Source organism: Tiliqua scincoides, chromosome 4, assembly GCF_035046505.1.
Source record: "Tiliqua scincoides isolate rTilSci1 chromosome 4, rTilSci1.hap2, whole genome shotgun sequence".
In the NCBI taxonomy this organism is placed as follows: domain Eukaryota; kingdom Metazoa; phylum Chordata; class Lepidosauria; order Squamata; family Scincidae; genus Tiliqua; species Tiliqua scincoides.
The window spans coordinates 136,741,668-136,766,430 of NC_089824.1; the positions used below are offsets into that span (position 1 = coordinate 136,741,668).

The window sequence follows — 24,763 nt, forward strand, 5'->3', positions numbered from 1 at the left end:
AGTGACTGGCAATGATGTCATCGCCAGTCACTTCCACTGGTACTTCAGACAGGTCCTGACCCACAGTTGGAGAAACACTGATCTGGAGGGTGCCCTGATAAGTCCATCCTGGTGGTTGCAGCTCTGCAAGTTAAGCATGCTCACTGGGAAAGAAGGCTGCCATCCTATCCACACTTACCTGGGAGTAAGCCCCATTGACTATAATGGGACTTACTTCCAAGTAGACAGGCACAGGAGTGGGCTCTGAGGCTGCCATCCTATCCACACTTACCTGGGAGCAAGCCCCATTGACTATAATGGGACTTCCGAGTAGACAGGCACAGGAGTGGGCTCTGAGGCTGCCATCCTATCCACACTTACCTGGGAGTAAGCCCCATTGACTATAATGGGATTACTTCCGAGTAGACAAGCATCGGCTAAGGCTCTAGACTCCCAAGGAAAGCGTGGCCTCGAGTCAGAAGGAGCCCTCCATTCCAATCACCCCTCCCCCTTTCCTGTCGGAAGCGCGATAGAAAAGTCAGACAGCGCCTTCCTCGGCTTGTCCCTTCTTGCTCTCCGTAGCGCACGGCTCGCTCGGTCCCGCCCACCAGAGCGGAACGCATAAAAGGGCGTGAGGCGGCGCGCGTGCCTGGCTGGAGTGGAAGCGGACGCTGCCGGGGTGCGGGAGGGAAGATGGCGTCGACCAGCCGGTCAGTGAGGGGAGTTGACAGGCGTCCGTGCGTGCAGGGAGGCCCGGCGGTGGGCCGGCCGGGGGAGGCCCCGCGGTGGGGAGGCCCTGGAGGGAGCCGGCAGCCCGGCGGCGGCGTCCCGGCAGCGGTGTGCGCGGCCGGGCCTGCGCCGCCCTCGCCCCGTCTTCCAGGCGCCTCTTCGCCCTCCCGAGCCTCCCGCCGCCCACCGCCAGCCTTTGTTTCCAGCCGCCTCTCGTAGCTCTGGCGCTCTGCCCTCTGCCGCCTCCGAGTGTGCGGGGGTGAGTGTGAGTGGGGCGCTGGCGCAGGGTTGGCCAGGCGTCCTCTTTTTTCCAGGACCTGTCCTCTTTTTCAGCCTCATGTCCTGGAAAATAAAGGTCTTTCCCTGTGATCAGGCAGTGCACAGTCTTCTTGTAATTAATAAATCATATAGGAGTGATTCTCAGACTGTGAGTTGGGACCCACTTGGTGGGTCGCGAGCCCATTTCAGGTGGGTCCCCATTCATTTCAATATTTTATTCTTAATCTATTAGATTTGATGCTCCCACAGTATGTGACTGCATTTGGGGAAATGTCACAGACCTGTTCTTTTAACTGGCTACTATGTATATGCTTTTAACAGTGATAGTCAATGGGACTTACTCCCAAGTGTGGGTGGGATTGCCTAGGTTGTTCATACTCTTTCTGCTTGATGATGTTACTTCCAGGTCATGACATCACTTCCAGTGGGTCCTGACAGATTCTCATTCTAAGAAGTGGGTCTCAGTGCTAAAAGTTTCAGAACCACTGGTGTATATGCTTTTATTGGTGATAGTTAATGGGACTTACTCCTGGGTAAGTATAGGTAGGATTGCAACCTAGGAATGTTTAAACTCTTCCTGCTTGATGATGTCACTTCCTGTCATGACATCACTTCCAGTGGGTCCTGACAGATTGGCATTTTAAAAAGTGGGTCCCGGTGCTTAAAGTTTGAGAACCAGTGCTCCATATTGATGAATGCAGATTAGGCCTGGTTAACGCATGCAGGGGAAGGAGGTGGTAGAAGGGATCTTACTACTTCGGGCTTCAGGAGTATGTTTCATATGGTTGAATTTCCCGCCCCTCCCACAACGCACACCTTGCAAATTAAAGAGAGAAAGTTTATAGAAACTATATTAAATATAGTTTTAAATTCAATAATATGTAATACAGTGTTTAAATTATCCAAATGAAATCAATACACAAGTGTTTTTAACTTTTATTTTGTTGTGTTCTACATTTTTCTTGAATGACCTACATTTTGGGGTGCCTTGTCCTCTTTTTGTGGTTATGACATCTGGTCACTGCACTGGTGGGATCATAGTAAAACATCTTTAGGACCTCACTGGTCCGTCCCCCTGCAATTTTTCATCTTTCATGACTTGTGACAGGTGCTATTTTGAATGGGAACCATTTTTGCTGTCTGAAGTTGAGAACCGTTTTCATAATGCAGCCTGACTTCTCTAGAACACTTGAATAGATAGGCAGCTCTGGGGAGGGGTGTGTGCGTGCAAGATGGCACCTGGAAAGTGTGGAGAAACATGTGCCCTTGCTTGCATTTGTCCTTTTCACAGAGTGACAATTATTATTATTTAAGAAATTTATATCCTGCCTTTCCCATGTCCGAGTAAATGCCCATGGTGGCATAAACCTAATTGCTGATATAGCGATTTTCAAACTTTTAAATCTCTCAGCACAGTAAGAAGGCACTATAGTTTTCAAGGCACACCATCAGTTTTTTGACAATTGGCAAGGCACACCACACTACTGGTCAGGGAGTCAAATCCCCCAATGGGCCTACTAATATATGACTCTCCCACAAACTCCTATGGCACACCTGCAGGCCATTCATAGCACACTAATGTGCCACAGCACAATGGTTGAAAATCGCTGTGCTAATATCTGTATTTTGGGGCACAGCCACAGTGGCTGTTTGCAAAACTGATGACTCTTCTGGTCTTCCGTTTTGCAAACAGTCACTGTGGCTGTGCATGTACATAATCCAAGCTGTATGTGGGTGGCTGCATCTGTTATCCAGCTCTATCTACCGCCTATGTGTTGAGCTGATTATTGTTTTTGGGGTCCTATGTATTTATCCTGCAGAGTCCTGATTTTTGCTGCATCATTTGTTTGCAAATTTATGCATCTTATTAGAACGCTTATTTCTAATGCCATGGTGAAATAATTTTTTTCTGTGTTGTGTTTTGTAATTTTTTTCCAGCTGTGTGGGAATTAACAGTGTGTGAAAGTCAGGTGTCTTCCATTTTGGTTAATTTTGATTATCTCTTTGTAGTTGAAGTCTGTGTGAAAAAGGAGTGTCTGTATGAGTAGGGCTTTTTCTCCAGATAGTTCTCAGCATTCTGAGGGTTGAATGAGTTAAGAGCACACCTATGAATGAACAATATATGGCATATTTTCAAAACTTGCCCTTAAGGTCATTCTTAGGACATTGCCATCCCAACAAATGTGTTTGAAAGGATTTTTGTTGCTTCTTTCAGTCATGTTCAAGAAAAACAATGAACCCTTCAATTTTACACCCATAAAAATTCACTGTCAAGCAACATTCCATGAGCACTGACTTTCCTTATTGTCATGCCCATGTAGCTGCTATTTTGTGCAGTTGGCCTAGATTAGTAATGTGAAACAGATAATTTTATGTGTTGTGTTCACTTACTAATTTACTCTTGTTGACACTATCAGCAAAAAGCCAGTGGCTGAATGATGTGGCCAGGTGCTATTTTTTCTCCTCTTAAAATTGGTTTCAGACTTCTGAATTTGTTCCAAGATGCTGACAAGGGCAGTAAAGAGAAAATGTTGGTCTGCTGTTTATCTAGTGATGTGTTCAGAACTGGTACTTGTAAAGCTTACGACAGTACGGCCATTATATCTTATTGGTGAATTTCAAAGCATTGCTCATGCAACTCAGGTATGGATAATCTCAAAGGAAAATGGCAATAATCTGTGTTCCTATATCCACAAAACTAAAAAAGAGCATAGGACAAATCAAACAATTTTTAAAAAGTGTGGTTAAATTTAGATCTGAATGCAAATATGTTAAAACTTCGTCTATTAAGACTGAATCTATGGGCCTCTATTTAAATATTGAGTTAAACTTTATTTTCTGTGTAAGTAACAATATGAAGAATAGCTTTTTGAGATCATGCATGATAACTATTACATTATGGGTTTGATACTATCAGTCAGGGACTGACAAACCATCTCACACTGGAATCAATTCCCTGTCTTAACAGTAGTAGGATCAGGCACTATGCCCATGTGGTAATCTTTTATACCAGCGGTTTTCATACTCTCTTGGAGAGTTTGAGCTGCTCTAAGTTCTTGCAGGGGCGGGGGAAAGGTAGTGGTGCGATCCCACAGGATCGTGCCGATCAGGGGGCCTGCCGGGCTTGGCTGCACGTACCTGAGCTTCCTGCAGCTTCCTGGGGGTGCGGGGAGCCCTGTGTGACCTTCTGCAGGGCTCCCCGCAGCTTCAGAAGTAAAAGTGAAGCAGTTGCACTCCACTTCCGCTTTAGTGGAGGCGGGGCACAATCGCTCTGCTTTAGCTTTCAAAGCTGTGGGGAGCCTTGCAGAAGGTCACGCAGGGCTCCCCACACCCCTGGGAAGGCTGCAGGAGGCTCAGGTATGTTGCCTCCTCCCTGCCTTCAGGCTGCCCCTGCCCCTTAAGGTGAAAGAGGCCAGGGCCCACAGGCTGGGGCATCACCATGTCCCAGTTTGAAAAGCCCAGTTTTATACTATTTCTGTGCATTTAACTACTTCTACAATTTATTCAGTCCTTAAATTAGAAATATTTACTCTCTAAGCAAACAAGGACTTTTTCTTCTCTTCTTATGAAAGCAAACCGCTTTGCCCAGTAACTTAACTGCGAAACCTTGCTTTTTTGAAAGTTCTGGGTCCTGGTTAAATTAAAACAGATAGGGACCAGTGTGCCAAGATACACAGGAAGCAATGAGTAGAAATTTGATTGTGAGTCACTTTGTTTCTTGGGAGAGATTTGAGCAAAGCATAGCAATTATGTAACAGCAAGAAAAAGCAGCAGTGAAACAAGACATCAGCATTGGAAAGAATATTGCAAATGCTGTACTTAATATACTGTATTTACAATGCCTATGCTCCTGCTATCTGGACAAAGAGGTACTTTTTAAAGTGGTGTCCTCTTATATTTAGCAAGGATTCCCTCTTCACCCAAGTGTGATGTATTTTCCAGTGGTTGTTGCTGCAGTCTCTTTTGCATCTCTTTTTAAACTATGAACATTTTGGTGACAGGAATTCACTTTTTTAAATTTTGCTGTGTAAACTGCTTTGTGAACTACTGTTGAAAAGTGGTATATAAATATTCTTAATAATATTTTATTAGTTAGATTAACTAGTTAATGTATCTCATTCTTTAGAAAATATTCCAAGGAGCAGTAGGAAATATTTGATTTAAATATTCCTTTTTTTATGGTGACTTAAATTGGTTCACAGCGGTTTACCAAATGTTATGGATATTGTTCTTTGTTTAAAATTGCTTTATTTCATCCAACTGAGAATCTGTTCTTTATGTTGCTTCATCAACAATGGCTGTATGAAACTTTTTACCAGCTGTAGTGATAGAAGGAATATATTTTTTGCATGTTTACAGTAGCACTCTGTTGTATTGGTTTGTGGTAAAAAAAAAAAATGCTTTCTTCCTGTTAGTCAGCTTCTCTTTGTTATATAAGCAAGATGATTCTTAGTATATTTTAGAACTTATTCTGAACGACCATAAAGATAAAACCTTAAACTATTAATACTGGGGTTCCAACTTGGGGGATGGCAACTCCCCAGATACTGTGTTTTCCAGATCTTCTATCCTTAAGGTTGGAATGACAACAGGCAGAGACACATAGGCAAAAGTGCCTACCACTTCTGGGTTCTCACTGCCAACATGGTGGTAATAAAGGGGTTTATACGGGGCTTCTTAACTTCCTATTGTCAGTGGCGGAGCTTTGAACCCAGAAGTGACTATTGCTATTGCTACCTCAGTAGGTTTCCAACCCTGTCTTAATAGGAAAGGAGATTGGGAACCACTGTGGTTGTAGGTTTAAGATGTCCTGATCTAGAGAGAAATAGTTTTAAAGGAATAACCTAAACTTACAGTCTGTAGCATGAATATTGTGCTTTCCTTGGCTCCTGTATTGCAACAAGTTCTAGAAAAAACCATCTAGGCCCTTTGTGTTACTGATTGTTTGCAGTGTTGATCCATTTTTAAATTGTGTACGCTCCACTTCCCCAAGCTTGAATCTGTTTTCAGTTTGCACAAGAAAATTAAACTGCAGCATGTTTAATACCCCCATCCATCATACATTTCGTTCCAATATACCTTTCGTATTATTTGGCCTAGGGCTATCACAGAGACGTAAACAGACTAAATGCGCAACATTACAACTGTCCATAGGCACGCCAAGAATGCCTAATTATCTCTTCAGTTCATTCAGCTTGAAAGCACATGCACATTTAGTAACTCTTAAATTAAAGTTGCAGTAATTCAAATTTACTTTCTCCCAAATTTTTATGCACAAAATACAGAGTGGGATGTAGTCACCAGATTGTCCTGGCCAACTTCACAACTGCAGTGTGAGGCTTTTGCATGCGCAGTGGGGGAGGGAGGTGTATAGATACTATTTCTGTTACACAGGAGTACCATTCCTGTCTCCTGCATTGCATGAAACCACTTTTGAAACTTGGTAATTACTTGTGATGCTCTGGGGGGGAACAAATGCCCCCCTCCAAAAAAACACTCTGGAAATCCCACTGGAAATCCCAGCTCATGTTGCATGCTGCATCATTGTGTAGTACAGCGATTTTCAACCTTTCAGCCTTTTTCATCTCCTGGCACACTGACAAGGCACTAAAATTGTCAAGGCACACCATCAGGTTTTTGATAATTGCCAAAGCACACCATGCTGCCAGTGGGGGCCTCACATCCTTATTGACTCTACTAATAAATGACCTTCCATCAAATTCCTGTGGCACACCTGTGGACCACTCACGGTACACCAGTGTGCCATGGCGCAGTGGTTGAAAATGGATGTGTAGTATGTTAATGCCAGCACTAATTTTTCTGGTTTGGATAATTTTTGTTACTAGTAGATGACTTAGTGATATATTCATTTGTAATGTATTTGTTGATTAGTTCATCTGCAAGTCAATCTCTTAATATTCAATTATGTATTGTTAGGATTTCCATTTCAGAGGTTTGTTTTTTTTTGAGGCAAACAAGTAACCAGTTTCATATCGCTTTCAGTTTATTTTTTCCAATATTCTGCATAGCTCATATGGCAGATTTATGACTTGTCATGCCACATCTAGAATTATCTTTAAAATTCGTTCAAATCACTACCCTTTTTTAAATAAGACCACTTGAACTGGAGAAAACAACAATCTGGTGAATCAGAATAACATTTTCTTCTCTAAATACTGTCGATCAATGACTTTGTCATTCTTCTTTAGGTTACAGTACTTGAAATGAAATCTAATAAATAGGATATTAATAATATATTTGAGTTTCTTCTGATACTGCCTGTCTGTGTGTGCTTCCCATTTTTAAAATTTTAAATTGCTTCCCATTTTAAAATTTCACAAAAGAACATGGCAAGATTGGTTGTCTATTCAAGTGAATAATGCCTTGAACCATGTGTATCTGCATATTTGTCCAAAAATCTCAGATAACTTGAAATATTGCTTAGCTTGAATGGTTTCTTCTATGTGCTTTAAATGGCTTTCATTTATCCATAATGATTATGGGTATGTGGTCTCTGAATGCATATTGACGTAGAACATTAAAAGCATTCTTAATAATTAAAATACACAATTTATTTTTAAAGCTTGGATGTGCTTCCACGAGTGACATGTCCAAACCATCCTGATTCCATTTTGGTGGAAGATTACAGAGCTGGAGACATGATCTGCCCAGAATGTGGACTAGTCGTAGGTGAGTAATTTTGTAGTAGATACTTGATTCTCTCAACTTTCATGATCTAAAAGCTGAAATGGCTCTGAGTTTCTTCTTCACTTTCAAAATGCCTGTGTTCCGAAGGCATTATTATGGTACTTTACTGTTGTGACAGTTTTTTGAGTACTCTACTAGTCTGCTGATCATCTGCAAACCGACATTTGCACAGGTGCTTCATGTTTCTGAATTAGACACTCTGGATAACTGTCAGATGTCCTTCAGTATACTGAAAACATGGTATGTGTTCTAATCTTTGCTGTGCTTTATTCGTGACCATTTCTTGTACATTTCGTGGCCAGAAATAGTCTAGCCACCAAGTTTCTCATTTACCTTCTCTGTAAGCATAATCTCTTAGGTTTAACCTAGTTCTTTGACCCAGCCAGTGCACTATCTGTTTTCTGAATTGCATGGTGGGTTTGGTGCCTCTCACATCATACTGTCTAGTATTCTGGAATCTCATTTTGAGCTCTGCAGGTTTGCACTGCTGTGTGTAAAAAAGGAGCACTGCAAGGCACCCAGAGAAACTTTTTTAACTGTTTTCCTTGTGGTCTCAGAAGGAGAAAATATAATCTGCATTATATCTTCACTTAAAGAATTAGATGTTTCTCCTTTTTTTGTGGCAGTGAAGTGGATTAGTGAAATCTGATTGCTGACTGACAATCAGCAATCGGATTTCACTTGTAAGGAAAATGAGAAGAATTACTGTTCAAATGTACATTCTTTGTAATGGCTGCATCTTCTCACCCGGTGAAATCTTGAACAATCATAAAATGAGTAGCATGCAACATAATGTCCAGATATCAATGAGCTTACTCCATCTGGCGCTGTGTGGCCTGACTGCTGCTATGCTGTAAAACTCTTAATCTGCATAACTATTTGGGTAGAGGAAAGGATGACTTTATGGGAGGGCTGCAATTTGCAGGGAGACAAACTGTGAGTTGTCATGGTTCTTAAACACAGCCCACCAGATGTTAGTGGTTGGATTTGGCAAATTGATTATCAGATCCTAACCAGGGACCTGGGATATTCATATACTTCTGTAAAATATGTGGTGGTTGTTTGAAGTTTGAAAGGATAGGCAATTTTACAAGACCTAAACATAAAAATGTAGTTGTCATCTTAAAAGCAAATATGCTGTGAAATGGGTTAGAAAGCCCCTGGTTTGCATCTCATATCTGCTATGAAGTGAGCAAGTGGTCTTAAGCAGCCATTGTTCTCTCTGCTTAATAGTCATCTAGCACCATCTGTGTACATGGCGCTTTACAAGTATTGAGTCAGGTTTCAGTCTGGTGGACTCTCAATCTAAACTGGACCCAAGGGAGACAAGAGAGGCATTGTCAGATTTGCTTGGACTTGCAAGTCGTATACATGTGCGCACCTAGTTGTGTGATCAGGCAAATGCCAGGTCAGTTTTGAAAGAAGTACTCTTCAGAACTGGAAGAATTTCTCAGTTGTTGGAATCTTTTCTTCTCCAGCCAACTCTGATCAGCTGGAGAAGAACATCGCTATCTGTCTGGTTGAGCAGGTTCAGATTAACATCCAATCTGTAAGTGTGTGTAACTTGGCGATTGATGTGGAGTAGTGGAGCGTTACTGTAAAGTACATTGAAAGGCAAACAGAATCATAAGGACTTTCCAAAAAAAGTTTTTACTTGGAAAAGAAAAAGTGAATAAACCCAGCAATCGGAGAGTGAGCACTAGGCTTTAAAGCTGTTCCAGTGAAGGGGGGGAATGGAGGATGCTTTCAGTCAAACCACTTGTGAGGGAAACAAGTAGAGTTGAGAGAGAGGAAGGTAAGGCAGGTTATACCTTTTCTACTGAGACCCTTGAAAAGAATGGTGGGTTTCTGGCAGGAGATCAGTGTCTTCATTACAGAGAGACTTTCACTAGGCCCAGTTCCGCATTTTATGCTGATATCTTTTCCATTTGAGACCTAGAAGCATCTGGTGCAGGGCTGGCCTTAGGAGCTGTGGGGCCTAATTTGAAATTTTTTTGGGTGGGGTTCTGGGGAGCAGGCATTGTCCCCTATGCACAGTGATGAGCAGCTGATGGCGCCTGTTGCAAAACACAGCACCTGGAAGTAGGTTGGCACTGATGTGTTGTCATCATCTGCTTCTGGGGGTCCTGATTTCAAGCCAATCAGAGACAAAGGTAGATGGGAGGGCCCTCCGACCAGGAAGCTCTGCTCACCACACTGACCTAGTAATGCTTCTGCATGGAGGATTACCTGCTCTGAAGTGCAAAGTGCTGGCTGGGGTGATTGACTTTCTGCCTGAGCGTGGGGCCCCCTCAGGCACAGGTCCAGATTGAACCTGATTGACCTAAACCAGCCCTGATCTGGTTTACACTAGTGTTCAGGATTTTGAGCAGGACTTTACCAAGATGAGAGCCGCAAGCAGAGTTTCAATACAGGGAACTTTGAGTAGCAAAGCTCATGTGTAGTATAGGGTCAAGCTGCTGGAGTACAATCTAATGGGGCTTGAGGAGGCTTGAGATAAACTGGATAATGTATGTACCTGTTGACCTTTCTTCAGAAGAAACCTGCAAATTCTAAATAGCAAGACTAGTCATAGGATTCAGAACAAAGGAAGCAAAAGACTGGAAGGGCTTCTGAATGGTGGCTTGCTGGGGGTAAAGGGGTTCTGTGCCATTTGTAAAGGAAGTGAAAAAAGTTGTCTGGCTGGAGGAGTGCTTTCAGGAAGGAACATAAAGTCAAATAAGGCTCTGGATATGCCAATTGATCAGGATGAGGAGTTGCTTTGATTGCATTAGGGTTGGGTCCAACTAGTTTAGTCAGACTGGTGTTTGTCCTTGGACCACTAGCTATCTGGTCAGACAGGTTTTCCATATCATAATGCGAAGAGCACTGGATGTGGTTCTTGCCTTTCCTAGGCTAATATAGCCCACTGTCCTATGTGACAATCTTGCTTGTTCAGAATGGGGGTTTGCTTATAAAGGAAGAAGGGGAGTAATGAAGAGAGGATAAGTACATGGGAAAGCACATGAGATTATGGCATGTTCATGTTCTTAGACTTGGTTACAGAATAGTATGGAATCTTCAGGAAGTGCTTGATTGTGTAGGCCTTCTTTATTTTTTATGTTAGTGATTGCTCTGCTCTTACTCAGAAAGGTCTCCCTAATGACATCTAATTATGACAACTTGTAAGTTTTCCATCACAACATTTTTGTTTTAAAACATGTACAGTATAACCAAACTGCAATCTTTAGGTAGGATTGTTTTTTAACTGAATAGTAGTTATCTGTTTGTACAAGTTGTTGGTTCTCCCCCCCCCCAGCTCTGTGCATCTCATATTTAAATGTCAGTTCCATTTTCAACATCTATTCAAGTTGTTAGCAAAATAAGAGACCCGATACTGCCAAAAATACTTCCCTTTCTAATTCTGGCACCAGATTAATGACTAATGAAATAAGCAAGTTCCAGCTATGCCTTATTTGATAGGCACATGAAGTAGTTTTCAGTGGTGTCATTTTACAAAGAAGGCCATGAAAGAGGAAAGCGATTTTTCTGCTTTTCCTACTCCACTTCCTGCATGCCACTCTGTTCCCAAATTGTCCTCTAACCCACAGATTTGGGGCAAGGCATAGGCCATTTGTAAAGGGGGAAGTCATGGTGTTTCTTCCTCCAGAAACAATCTAGGTATTATTTTTATCATTGTAAGTGTAATCCCTTTGTTTTGGTGAAAATAGCAAAGAATTTTGTGAAATCTTTAGAGACATTTATTTTGGCTTAAGCTTTTGTGGACTACAGGTCAGTTTGTGGGTGCATGAAGTGTATTTCTCAGTCTACCACACTGAGTTAGAAAAAGAGGAAGAATAAGTTGTAAAAGATAAGGTCAGGGGGCTTTGGAATGGAAGAGAGAAGGTGCCCATTAATATGTAAAGTGTAGTAGCGAATCAGAACAATAATAAAAGCAGTTACTACAGATTCCTTGGCTATGCACATTAACTCAGTAGTGAGGCGGGAGTCATGATTTCCTACAGAGGTGGATCCAGACCTGTGAAAGAAAGAACCAAATGGCCTGGAATGCATGGGTCAAACTGAATTATTATGTGAAGCTAAATGTGTGAGAGGAGTCTGGAGAAAACTGGTATCAGCTACAATAAGTGGTTTCCTTGCATTACCATTTTTGTTCCTTCTCTTTGAGCTAGCTTCTATAGTTTGTCTGATTTAAGTTTCTCTTGTGAATATTAGAGTACAAAGGTATATCATTGAGTTTTGTAACTATTGTCCTAATAGAAAGGCATATTTAGTGTAATAGTGAAAGGTCTGGAATTCTCATTCTGGAAATACAGTACTTGTTTGAAAGGGCAAATTCTTCAGCTGCAAGTAATATTACAAGAAATATAAAATAGATAAGAATATTGACTTATAAGTAGCATCTCTTATGAGGCAGGGAGAGCATTTTTCCTCTCTAGCCTTGGTGAGTTGAACATCTTCTGGTTGAAGACCTTGACTGACCCACACTGGATTTGAGGTTGATTGATTTATTTCCCATTTTATCCCATGAGCTCAGAACATTGCATCTCTAGCAGGAACTTCATCCCAACCTGTTTTGGAAAAAATAGGCTCAGCAATTCCTTCTGCTTTGTTCCAATTAATTTTTTTCTATTTGGTGTGGAGTGGGGGGGCAGGATTAGATGGTCTATCATCGCTGCTTTGTATAGCATATACTAATGTGGTCTGTCGTCATCATATGCCAGTACCAAACCCAAGTAGTTGAGTGCCTATCAGTTTGAATGCAAAATAGGTTTATCCCAAAATAATATGCTTTTATTTTTTTGGGGGGGCAGGGGGGGAGAGATGACCTAGGCATGCAGAGCTTCATAAGTATGTAAATTAGTTTTTTCATTCAGACAAAATCACAGTAAGTTTTCAGGACCTTTGAATTTTGAGGGCATAGATATAAAATACTAGAGCAACTTATCTTACTGTCTGGCATTTAATATGAACTTAGAAGCTCCCTAACTAGACAGGAACTTATGTTTTTGCTTCTACCTTTCGCTTTAATGTGGAAGAGGGGGATGGTGCTGCTCAATCACAGCTATACTAATTCTTGAGTTTTACCATTGCGTTTAATCAGCATTTCTCAAAAAACATTCATCAATCTTATGAAATGTTCTTTATCTGAAACAAAGAAACTAAGTGCACTGGGAAAAACTGTAAAAGGTATAATAGGACACAGTAGGTTTAGTGTCGGTTTTGATTTTCATTTCATTTTTGGTAAGTTCTGAAAACACCAAGCCTTACAATCCTTACTTTTGAAAAGGAGAGCCAGTCACTTCACCAGTCACTAGATGGCAGCACATACCCCCTAATTAACAGTAGCAGTAAATACCATGGGCTTGTGTGCTTGCATGTAACAGAACGTAGTGCTGTGTTTACATAGTAAGTTATAAACCAAATGCCAGCACATAAATTCACAGTGCAGGATTCTTTCTGAATTACTTATTACAACAGACTGAGGCTTTTGTAATTGGCAGTCTGAGGTGTTCTGCTTTGGGTATCATTTCCATTCAAATAGCTTTGCATTATGTTAATTAAGCTTTTTAAGATTATTTGTATTGAACACACTGTTAAGGTCACTGCATTTGTACTAGACTAATTAATTTTAATACCTGAGTACTCTTTTAAAAGTGAGTAAAAAGGCATCCTTAGGAGAAATCTGTCTAGGAACACACAACTTTCTTTTGGAGGATAGTCTCCCTTTTAGAAAATAAATGAAAACCTCATTTCAAGCTGCCTCTGACATTTCAGACTCAAAGCAGGTGTCTTGGCTACTTCTCAGAATTCTTTGTTTGTTTGTTTTTCCTATCAATACTTCTATCAAGTCTGTTGTCCAAGTGTTTAACGTTGACTTCCCCTTGTCAGCATTACCGCGTGAGAACCAGTGGTCAGGGTGTCAGATAGGACCAGAAAGACTGGGTTTTAAATCTGTGAAGCTCACTGGACAACCTTAGATCCAGATGCACATGCTTAACCCAGTCTGCTTCACAGTATTGTTGTGAGGATAAAATAGAATGCAGGTAAGACAAACCATATGCCAGTGTCTGCTTTGTGGATGAAGGGCATGATAACTATGTAAATAATGAGTTGTTCCCAAACCCTGCTGACATTTGTAAGTGGGAGGTGCAACTTGTGGCATTTTTCTCCTCTATGTCCTAAAAATCTGCTCCTCAGCATTGCAGGTTCCCTCTTTGGGGGGAGGGGGTGGCTGAAAAAGTAACCAAATGTCTGCATTTGTTTTGTTCAGAGCATTCCTTTAATTGAAGGTGATGAGCACACAACTGCTTTTTTCCTCAGATTTGTTATGTAGCCTTCCATTTTTCCTCTCATTTTAAGTTGTAATTCCACTCCTAGGAACATTCTTCTAAAACAGTTTTGACTACAGTACAGTCCTTCATTCTTAATTGCAATTCTTTCTTTGTTGCAAACTTATAAAAATATTGTAATTGAAGCAGAAATAAAACTTAGCCTGAGACATGAAAAATCTCCTGTCTTGCATGTCCTAGTTTCCTAGATCCTGAGTAGTTCTGGATATCTTTTTGGAAAGTAAATGTCTGTGTGAGGACTAGAAGCATGCCAAACTGCAGGATAGGGGAATCATCTTTCATCATCATGGTTCAAGATTGGAGTCACCCAAAGCCTCCCTCAAAGTGCAACAGACAAGGATTTGCATGCCCACTTCTTTCCTGGCAGTTGAGGGCAGTGTGCAAGCACCATCCTTCCTATGCTGAAGGGGTGAGGCAACCATAGGGACACAAAGGTAGCCTGAGCCTAATTTCTTTCCTCCAAAAATACCTCCAGGGGTGAAGGGAGGCTGAGCCTTCTTCATCTCCAAAACAATTGTGCTCAAAGAGGAATGGGATGAAGGACAGACCTTCTCGGATCCTAGGCTTCTCTAGCTCCACAGCGTGTTCATTGCTAGACCAGTACCTACAAATTGGATTCAGGTGCCCAAATATGTGAAACATAAAAGGTGGAAGAGCACAAGAAATTCTGAAGAAGGAATGGGAGAAACAAAAGGAGCCCTTTTCCCTGTCCTTGTGAAATACACATTTAGATTTCAGATATTTTGAAAACTACCAAATTTGTGGTACTGGTCTTTCATTGGCATTAATACATTTATACACACTGTCAAGTTTTTAAGCATATAACACTCAAATAAGATTTTTACAGTCTTCTCCATGAGCCAGAATTATCAAAAACTGGTAACTTCTTTGAAATGAACAAGTATAAACAATAGCATTAGGTTTTCCAAACAACTAAAAATGTTCATACTCCCAAGTTCATTTGGGTAAGGAAAATAAGGCCTAAATGGAAAATGCAGTCACGTTGCTTTACAGAAGTACTGTAAGTTGAATTACCTTTGGTTCATGTTTGTTCACTTGTGGAATGCATATTGCTAAAAATCTACACAATACTTTGCTTTATGTTAGCTCTCTTTTAGTGAATCTGTTGTTCTAGTACAGGGGTGTCAAACTTATTTCAAACAGTGACTGAATAGTACTTACTGAAGTAAGTAAAAAACAAACAAGGAAGTAACATCGTTAAGCAGTTGATGGCCAGAAATAAGCACTTGGTTTTTAAGTTGAAACTTACTAGCTGCGAATGACAGAAGAGGAAATATCTAAATCTTGACCATATTTTCAAGATATGGAAGAGCCCCATTTTCACACTGTGAGCCCCATTATCATGCGGGCCGCCCTTTTAATAGCATTGGTTCTTCTGAGGTGTCGCTTTGCAGTTCAGCAGCTGAGAGATGCTCTTCGAAGTGATGCCTCCACTGAAGTGGTGCTGTGGAAAGGGCAGCCTGTGTGATAATTAGGTTCTTCCAACACTTTGGCAGCATTTTTCTCACCCTTTTGGTCTACCTCTTCCCCCATAGCATTCCTTGCCTTTTTGAAACCTCCTTCCATCTCTCCCTCCCTTGGCAGAAGCAGTGTGTCTGAAAGGCCAGTGCTGGGAGAGCCCTGTTATTACATGAGCTGAATAAAGAGCTTCGTTGGACTAGATCTGGTCTGTTGGCCTTATATTTAACACCTCTGTCCGAGTAGGTTGCCTCTCAGAATTTTGCTTAGTGTGTTATCCCAGACCAAGGGTATGCATACTTTTCAGTTTTAGGAAAAGGAAAGTTGTGCAGCTAGTGGATTTTGCCTTAGTGCACTGGTTTCCAAACCTTTTAGTACTGGGACCCATTTTTTATAATGACACACTCTCAGGACCCACTATGTTTACCAGACTTTAAAAAAAAGTGATCTAGAAAGTATTTTTTTGTAATAATAACCAGAAAAAAGACCCTCAAGCATTTAACTTCCTATATTTACATATGCTTGTAAACTGCAGGAGTTGAGATCTTTGCAGGGTAATTAGCTGATTTTTGAATAGCCTCAGGGTTTGAGGTAGTTGTCTGATCACTCTTTGGTGACCCACCAAAAATCAGGTCACAAACCACCAGTGGGTCCGGACCCATAGTTTGGGAACTATTGAAAGCATGAGGATAGGTGACTGACAAAAGAGATAAGAACCACTTCAGCTATTGCAATGGTTCTTAAACTTTTAGCACCAGGACCCACTATTTAGAATGAGAATCTGTCAGGACCCACCAGAAGTAATGCCATGACCGGAAGTGACATCATCAAGCAGGAAAATTTTTAACAATCCTAGGCTGCAATTCTACTCTTGCTTACCCAGGAGTAAGCCCCATCATTGTTAAAAGCATAGATATAGTAGCCTGTTAAAAGTACAGATCTGTCGCATTTCACCAAATGCGCATTTCATACCATGGAAGCATCAAGTGTAATAATATATTGAAAATAAAATATTGAAATGAATGGGAACCCACCTGAAATTGGCTAATAGCCCACCTAATGGGTCCTGACTTGCCGTTTGAGAAACGCTGCCTGGAAGACAGGAGGATTTATATGCAGGTTTGTATTTAGCTAGACAATCTCAACTACTTGGATGAAACAGTCAGTCATGCCTATAGTTCGATCTATACAAAATCCACAATAGTTCTTCCTGTTTCCCATTTAAGAATTTTTTTTTAATGCAGGGCTTTGGGGACCATTTCACCATGCCCACTTCCTTTTTCTCTTCTAGCAATTAGGTTTGATGAAGAGTTCATAAGAATTTGAAGCCTTGCTGCTCAAGGTTTTGTGTCATTTTTGGTTGACCTAATAAATGTATTTCTGTTACGTGACTTTTGGATTTTTCTTAGGAACCAACAAGACTGCCTTCAATTTTTTATACTGGGTGTATTGCACAGAATAACTTTCTGTTTGTTAGTATCTTCTGTTTGTCTCATGCATCTAGTTTTTGCCCAAGTTGACAGTGATAGAACATGCCTGTCATTAGAGCAGGAATAGTGCATAATTCATAAGAGGGCAGAGCCTTCTTGTGACTCATGTAGGCTGTGCCCATTTGTGTGGAAAAATATTACATCATTGCTTTGCTCAGTGTTCTATTTATACAACGCCAGAATTTCAAGCACGTTTTGCTTTTTTTAGATGCAGTAAACAGAAATGGGAGTCTGTCCTGAAGTTTTTGCTAGGCCTTAGAAGGAACAATGTTTAATAAAATATTTACATAGAGGCCAGGAGCCAGAGGAGGAGCCTGCTGTCAGCTAAATTAAGTTTGCAAGAGAATGATAGGGCAGTGGAAAGAATGGTATGCCTTGTGTGCTACATACTCTTTTAAGATAATGCTCCTTCTGATTGATGCTTTTAAAAAATCTGTATAATTTTCAGCCACAAACAATGCTGAAGGTAGAGCATCTTGAGTATGGTGTTAACAGATACTATGCTCCCCCATTCTTAAAAATCATCTCCTTACTCCCTATTTGTCACTGTACTCTATTCCAGATTGAAAATGGTACCAGCAATAAAATGTTGTTGTTAAATTTGTTTTCTTACATATTTTTTGACTTATTATTTGAATAATTTATATTCTGACTTTATGTTCTGACTTTATATTCTGAAGTAAATGCCCAAGGTGGCTTACATGGTTCTGCAATAAAATGTATGTGTAAAAAAAATAAGTAAAATTAATTAAAAAAGAAAACAATAGAACCATGGGGTGGGAGCATGACTGGTTCAGAAAGAAGCTGCTGAGCCACAGCACTATTGTAGAGGCACAGGGGGTGGACTTTAGCTCACCCTGAATCCAAACCTGAAAATGTAACCATTGAGGTGAATTTGGTGCTTGATTTTATACAGTTTGGGGGGGGGGGAGAGAACTGAGTACAAATTTCTACATGCTGATGGCCTAAATGATTTCCCTTGGATTTACTAAATGAAGAGCTTGTGCAAGCAAGTCACGTGTAACTATCTCAAACCAAACAGTTCACTTGTCATGAATGGGTTAAAATCTAGTCTGAACCAGTTTGAGAGTTGTAGTGGTTTCTCTGCAGCTGTGAGAAAGGCAATTAGTTGAGTAGATTGTTATCTGTCCTTCAATGGTGAGGGAGGATAGGTAGCCAATCAGAAGGCAGAGCTCTCTTTGCAGGTGAAGGTGCTCTTATCAAGAGAAGATTTACTTCAGCTGTGCTATTCAAGAGGGGATAAGAACTAGGAGTGTTGGCAACTAGCCTCTTTGAGAAGTTTCCATTAATCAGTCCATCTGGTTGGCTTGTTCAGAAGTCCTCATAAAGGGGTAAAAAGAGAACCCCAAGGGGTGTGCTGTGTTCCCCTTCGGCAGGGAGTCTTCAGTTCGGCCCTACCTGCTACTTTTGTTTGACTCTGCTGTCCATCATGGGCTCCTGGCCTCACAGGTAGCCTGGGAGCCATACTGTTCTTCAGTGGATGACTGACCCAGGTGAGAGTTAAATTTAGGAAGCTAGCCTTGTTACCTTAAACTGATGTATTTCCAGATGTCTGTTCCTATTGCAAATTATTGCCTTAAAACTTCAGTATCTGTAACCTTATTTTCTGTAATAAGCTAAAATATCTTTTATAAGCCTGAGTTATTGTGCTGTTGGTAACAGGGCTCAAAATCTATCCTGGTCACTTGGTCAAGCTACTAAGTAATCTACGTTGCAGTCTAAGGCCTTGAGGGCTGGGTCCCAAAGTAAAAGCACCTCCAAGGAATAGAGCAAGCCCGGAGAGTCTCAGTTTCCCTGGACTGGGGCATTGGCTAATACAGGGTGGTGGTAGTTCTACCAAGCTCAGAGGTGTTCCTGGGGGTCCTTGCACCTGGGACAACCCCCAGTATTCCAACCCCCTTCTCCGCGCCCCCCGTGCACCTGACCCAGAAGTAATTGTATTGATGTCATCGTCACTGCAATTACTTCCGTGCAGCTGTCTCCTCCATTTCCCCTTTGAAAACAAGGGGGAATGGAGGAGGCAGCCGAGCCGTAGGGGTCTCCATGGCAGCGGTCTAGGGCTACTTCCAGCTCCGTGGAGGCAGGGAAGCAGCACGTATCTCCTCCAAAGTCAGACGGGGCGCGTGCTGCTTCCCCTCCACCTCTGAGGGACACCCTTTGAGGCGGAGCAGGGGCAACCCGGGGCCGGGAAGCTTACCCTCTGCTTCTGAGGGACGCCCTTCGAGGCAGAGCAGGGGCACCCAGGAGCGCTCCTGGGAGGCAGGGGGAAGCTGCCTCCCAGGCAGCATCTCGGCGCCGACTGGGCCACCCCCCCTCCTTTATAGGAGGAGACGAGATGAGCGTCAGTGCCTCTCTAGGGTGCCTGTCTCCTATCCTCCTATAAAGAAGGAGGGGGGGCGGCTCAGTCGTGCCGAGGCGCTGAAGAAGAGGCAGCAAGCTGCCTTTCTGCAGCACCCCTGGGGGGGCAGGGGCGAGGCTCCGAGAGGCACTCCTGGAGGGTAGGTGCTCAGGGCATTTGCCCCGTCTGCCCTCCCTAGGTACGCCAGTGACCAAGGTTGGCTTGTGCTTCTAATGGGGCAATGTCCTCTGGGCTGCTTAAAGCTAGTAAGCAGAGACAGAGGTGACAAAAACCCCCAAGGAAGGGTTAGATGCCTGAGAGGGCCCAATCCTTCCTTTATCACACCACTCAGGGGGTACTCTTTGGCCATGTTCATATTGGTCAACTTGGTATTGCAATAATTATTGGAGAAACATCTTAAAACTGTGTTGATTCCATCTCCTTCAACTTAGTGTGAACATGAACAATTCTTGCAGTTGATTGTTCTTCCAAAGTTCCTGTCTTTTAGGTGGAAGCCTATTCTGAGTCATAACTTGGAAATAGCTGCTACTTCATAATGCCAGTATCTTTGGAACTCTTGTGGCTTAGGAAATCACAACTATATCTGGATTCTTTTCTAATGACTGATTATTTCCTTTTGCTACAGTGTTTATAATAAGCCAGCAGCTGAATATCTGAGTACACTTCATTAGCAGCAAATCAGCCTTCACAGTTTATGCTAAGCAGATTTTTTTTTGTACTGGGAATTTGTTGTGCAGCCAGAACATTCCCTCTCCTCTACATACAGTTTCTCAACTTAAATACTTCCATTGTTGCAGAATTACTTTGAATTGCCACATCATTTGAAGTTGTCTTAAGCTTTATTTTTTAATTCTGAAATCTAAATAGTAACAAAACAAGGTTTATATCCAAGTCTAAATTATAAACCTTATGAACTTTGTAAGTATGGCTATATCATAATATTGAATCATAACTATATAAGATAACTGTGGTTGGTGGTGAACTAGAATCAGAAAATGCCACTTAGTCGTGAAGCTGAGTAGGATAATTGCATGATCTCAGCCCTATCTACCTCACAGGTCTGTGCAAGGACAAAAATGGGGGAGGGAAGAAATAGTGTATGCTGCCCCAAGCTTAGAGGAACAATGACATACATGTGTGTGCATTATGAATGGAGTCTTAATTCAAATTCTTTGTTTCATCAAAATCTTCCTCTGAAAGGTCTTCTGATTCTGAACTTGTTATGATATGCTTCAGAAGAATTATAGTAGATTATAACTAGAATTATAGTAGAAGTATAGTAGATTTAACTAATCTGTTAAAAGGCAAGAAGAAGCAGCTGAAGGGAAGCATTCTGTGGTCTTCTCCATTAACCAAAGGGGCACTAGAAGGTAGCATCCTCTGTCTCCCAGGAAGAATATCTAGCAAGGGGAAGACCAAACTAATTTCCCCATCCATTGACCCAGGAGCAGCTGTGTGTGTGTGTGTGGGGGGGAGTGTTTCCCTGTTTCCTGCCTGGAAGAAGAACATGCCACCTAACAATGGGCCTGGGACTGCATAAGTGAGGGAAGCACACTTCTGGCATTGGTCAGAAGACTAAGGATTACAGGATTGTGTTTGTGTGATCTGTTGTGAGCCTCCTAGGGGATCGTTTTGATAGAAAGGCAAGTTTGAATCTTCAGAGTAAATAATTTAAATGTATTTGCATGTTATCAAAAGTGCATTTTTAATATTGAAGGAAATAACCAACAAAACAGTCACTCATTGTTGGAAGTAATGACCATATTTTATATTTTTATTCCCTGTTAGAAACACACCATGACCTAATTATTTTTTTAAAGCAGACCCTTAACCCATAATCCTGCAAAATAAAATTTGTACTTGGCCACTACAAATGAATCAACTGAAGCCTTCCATGTCTGATTTTTTGATGCAATGGAGTAATGCTTTTAGCTCTAGTTTGTACAATAATACCTCATATAACATTTTCATCAGAGAACACTTTGTCCTGAGTATAATTTTTACGATACTATTTTAAAAAAGAAAAAGGTTAAAACTCATTGCAAACATTCAAAGGTTTGGTGCAGAGCAGTTCAACTGTCTGCGCTCTGCTTTCAATCAACAGGAGTTGTGTATTCCAGCTAACATTGCTACCAGGAAATGTTTTGGGAGAGGAAATGGTGGGCAAGGCAACCAACGCTAGATGCCTTCTTCAGCGAGAAGCCTGCAGTTCCCAAGGGTGAGTTGCAGCTTGGCTCATCCTCCAGGAAGCAGCTCCTTCTCATATGTAGGAGGAGCAGAGGAGGCAGCAGCGGGCAATTATGCAGCAGGTTCTGATCTAATGCACTGCTGAGTACAGTAGTGTTAATGCATCTACATTAGAACAGTGTAATTGCCTCCTCTAATGTTGTTCCACATAGTCCTCTGTTTTCCGGGAACATATTCATAACATTTTAGGAGGTTATTATCTCCCAAAAGTTTCATATAAATCTAGCCTAGCATTTCCCAAACTGCATTTCCCTGATTGTTGGTGGGTCGTGAAACTGATAAACTGGTAGCTGACAAGGAACATGTTTTGAGCCCTACGGGAAGTGAAATTGAGCCGTGTGTGTTTACTAATGAGTAGGCAACTGTGCCTCAGTTCACTCTGAAGAGCAAGCTGAGAAGAACACAATGCCATCTGAATGGTCCCAATCCAACGAACATAGACCCCAAAAAACACTTGAAGGAGGTTCCCCCCTCTAAGCTGACAAGGGAAATGTATTGAGCCCTATGGAAAAACTGAGCCACATGAGTGTGCTTGCTTGTGAGTAGGCAAATGTGCCCCAGCTGCTATCAAAGGCCAGGTGAAAGGGAACACAAAGCCACCAGAATAGTCCTGATCCAATGAACATAGAGCTCAACAAATGCTCCAGAAGGCTGCCCCCATAGTAAAAAGGATAAAAATAGAGGTCTAAGTGGCTGGTAAAGTGAAACTTTTTTTTGTCTCATAAAGCTCAGTGGGTCCTGATACAGTTTCAAAAAGTGGGTCCCAGTGTTGCAAAGTTTGGCAACCACTAAGCTAATCTTTTCTCTCAAGGGTCAGTTGAATTCTATACTTCAGTCACTTTAGCTTGAGAATCTAAAAATTGTCATTTTGTGAGATTGTGCTTCTTTGGGACTACAGTGGAAAGCTTAAAGATGTGAAAGCACAGAAGCTATAGAACCAGATAAACTCCATACTCTGCCTTTTTAAAAACAAGGTTCTAATTTATGGGCCAGTGCATAAAAGGGAATTTATTATGTTCTGTCACAAGTTCTTCAATTGACATTACTGTATTCAGAATGGGAAGAGTATTTCAGATGGTGAACATACAGGTACGGTCTGTTCTCTGACCACCACCACCCCTTGCAGATACCAAAAACTGAATAAGGAAATCTGTTGTGTTGCTCCCCTTAAGCCCTCTGAAGGGGACTGGAGCTGTGCTCTGGTCACCTCAGGAGGGCTTTCTGAAACCCGCAGAAGCTGTGTGTGTCTGCCTGTGGCCTGTTCAAGCTTCAGAATGGCTCCATAGCGCTAAAAACGCTACTTTTTGTTTCCCTCAGGAAACCAGAAGTGATGTTTTTGTTCCTTTTGCAGTCCTCAGAATGCCTTAAAAGGTATAAAAATGTCACTATTGATTTCCCAAGAGAAACCAGAAGTAGCATGTTTTAGTGCTGTGGGTCCATTCTGAAGCTTTGCTGAGGCTGTGGGCAGATGCATGTGGCCTCTGCAGGCTTCAGAAAGCCCTCAGGAGGTGACCAGAACCCAGCTCTGGTCACCTTCAGAGGGTTCAGGTTGAGCCAGATCTGTGGAAATAAAATCTGCACATAGGCTCCTCCTGCTCCTCCTACTTTTTATTATTTTTATGCATCTGTCAGTTTGTGGAAACCTCCTATTTGGCTGGATGTGACAGCTCTATGAACACACTTTTCCCTGCAAGAACTTGCATGGGGAGAGTCTTGCTTGAATGTGTGGAGTTTCCTCACACCTGCAAGAAGTCTTGGTATTCATTTAGTAATTGAGAGCCTTCACTGTGAGAAGTTAGTATTGTTTCTTGTCTCATAACAAAGGTAAAACTAAAATTGTACAGATAGGGATTGTTTACTTCTAGCTCATAAACTCAAGTTGTGTGTGATGAAGCACCTGTGGGCAGGTCATAAATGTTGAGGCCTTGGGGTGATCCTCCTGTCTCTGAAGATCAAAATAGGAACTCTGCAAGCAGCATCTGGGAGCTGTGCCTTTGGGATCAATGCCTAGAACTGTTAGGTTGGGCCTGTTGCCATATAAGTAGAGGTGTTTTGTTTCTGGTTGGTAAGATCAGATTACAGCATGTCTTACTGAACGCAGTGGGCTTACTTCTGAGTAAAATAACAGTTTTCAAACACCTCTGCATATAAGAGTGGGTGTGATAAGGGGGATGGGGTGTTCCAGCATGCATGCTGCTGCAAAAAATAATTGCACACTTACCTAGACAGTTGATGGTTGGCACGAGTTTGGAGAGTGGAGCCAAGTACTCTGGAAGGTGAATGTGAAAACAATTTGAAAGAGCTTGCCCTAGCCCAGAGGTGCCCACTCTTTTATGGCTAATGTTGTCCTGAGAATGAATCAGCAATACTATTATGTATTCTTCATACATAATATGAAGATGTATGTACAGATGCATGCAGTGGAGTTCTGCTCATGTACAGAACCAACCTTGGAAGCATACAGAGTTTGTTGAGCACTTCGTCCCTCCTCTCAAGTGGCAAAAACACTGTGTGCCTTGAAGGCATGGAGGCCACCTAGTCTCTCAATTCCTGTTTAACTGCCACATCAGCAGCATCTTTAAAGTAATGAGTTTGGCTTGTCGTCTTCTCTCTAGTTTTATTTAACAGGAAAATGAAATTTTTACCTCTGTTTTTAATGTTTACTTTATTGGTATGTTGGTTCCTTGCTCTGCTACATGGCAAGGAGGAGGGTTCCATTTACCAAGAAAAAGAAAAAAAATCTTAACATTTTTAGACAAGGTGTGACTAGAGAGATTTCACCTGAACTACATTTTTTTCTTCATAATTCTCTGGTTAAAAAGAAAAGGAAGAAAATATGTTTTCCTGCATCACTATACCTCTGACTCCATCTCTTTTTACTGGTTAAATTTTTTGTTCCTGTCATGGAGTGAACCTTAGCTGCCTCAACATACTTCCCAGAAAGATATACTGATTTTCAGACTCATGTAGTGTACGTAGACTTGAACTTGGACATGTCTTCTGAAGTGAAGTTGTCTAAAATGAGCTCCATCCTGAGAGGGATTCTGGCATTCAGTTTCATGCAGGAATCTTAAAGTTGAAGCCTGGGTGTAGTATTTGACATTGAAGCTCCCTAAACG

At 41.7% G+C, this 24,763-nt stretch overlaps 1 protein-coding gene across 1 annotated transcript in view; it reads left to right on the forward strand.

Moving 5' to 3' along the window:
• The first annotated feature begins 607 nt into the window (after positions 1 to 607).
• The window catches only part of GTF2B (general transcription factor IIB), a 37,614-nt gene continuing 13,458 nt past the window's right edge, over positions 608 to 24,763 (forward strand). The window contains exons 1-2 of the mRNA XM_066625493.1: positions 608 to 689; positions 7,571 to 7,677. Of these exons, the coding sequence (XP_066481590.1) occupies positions 673 to 689; positions 7,571 to 7,677 (124 nt within the window). The 5' untranslated portion in view covers positions 608 to 672. The remainder of the gene's footprint in view (positions 690 to 7,570; positions 7,678 to 24,763) is intronic.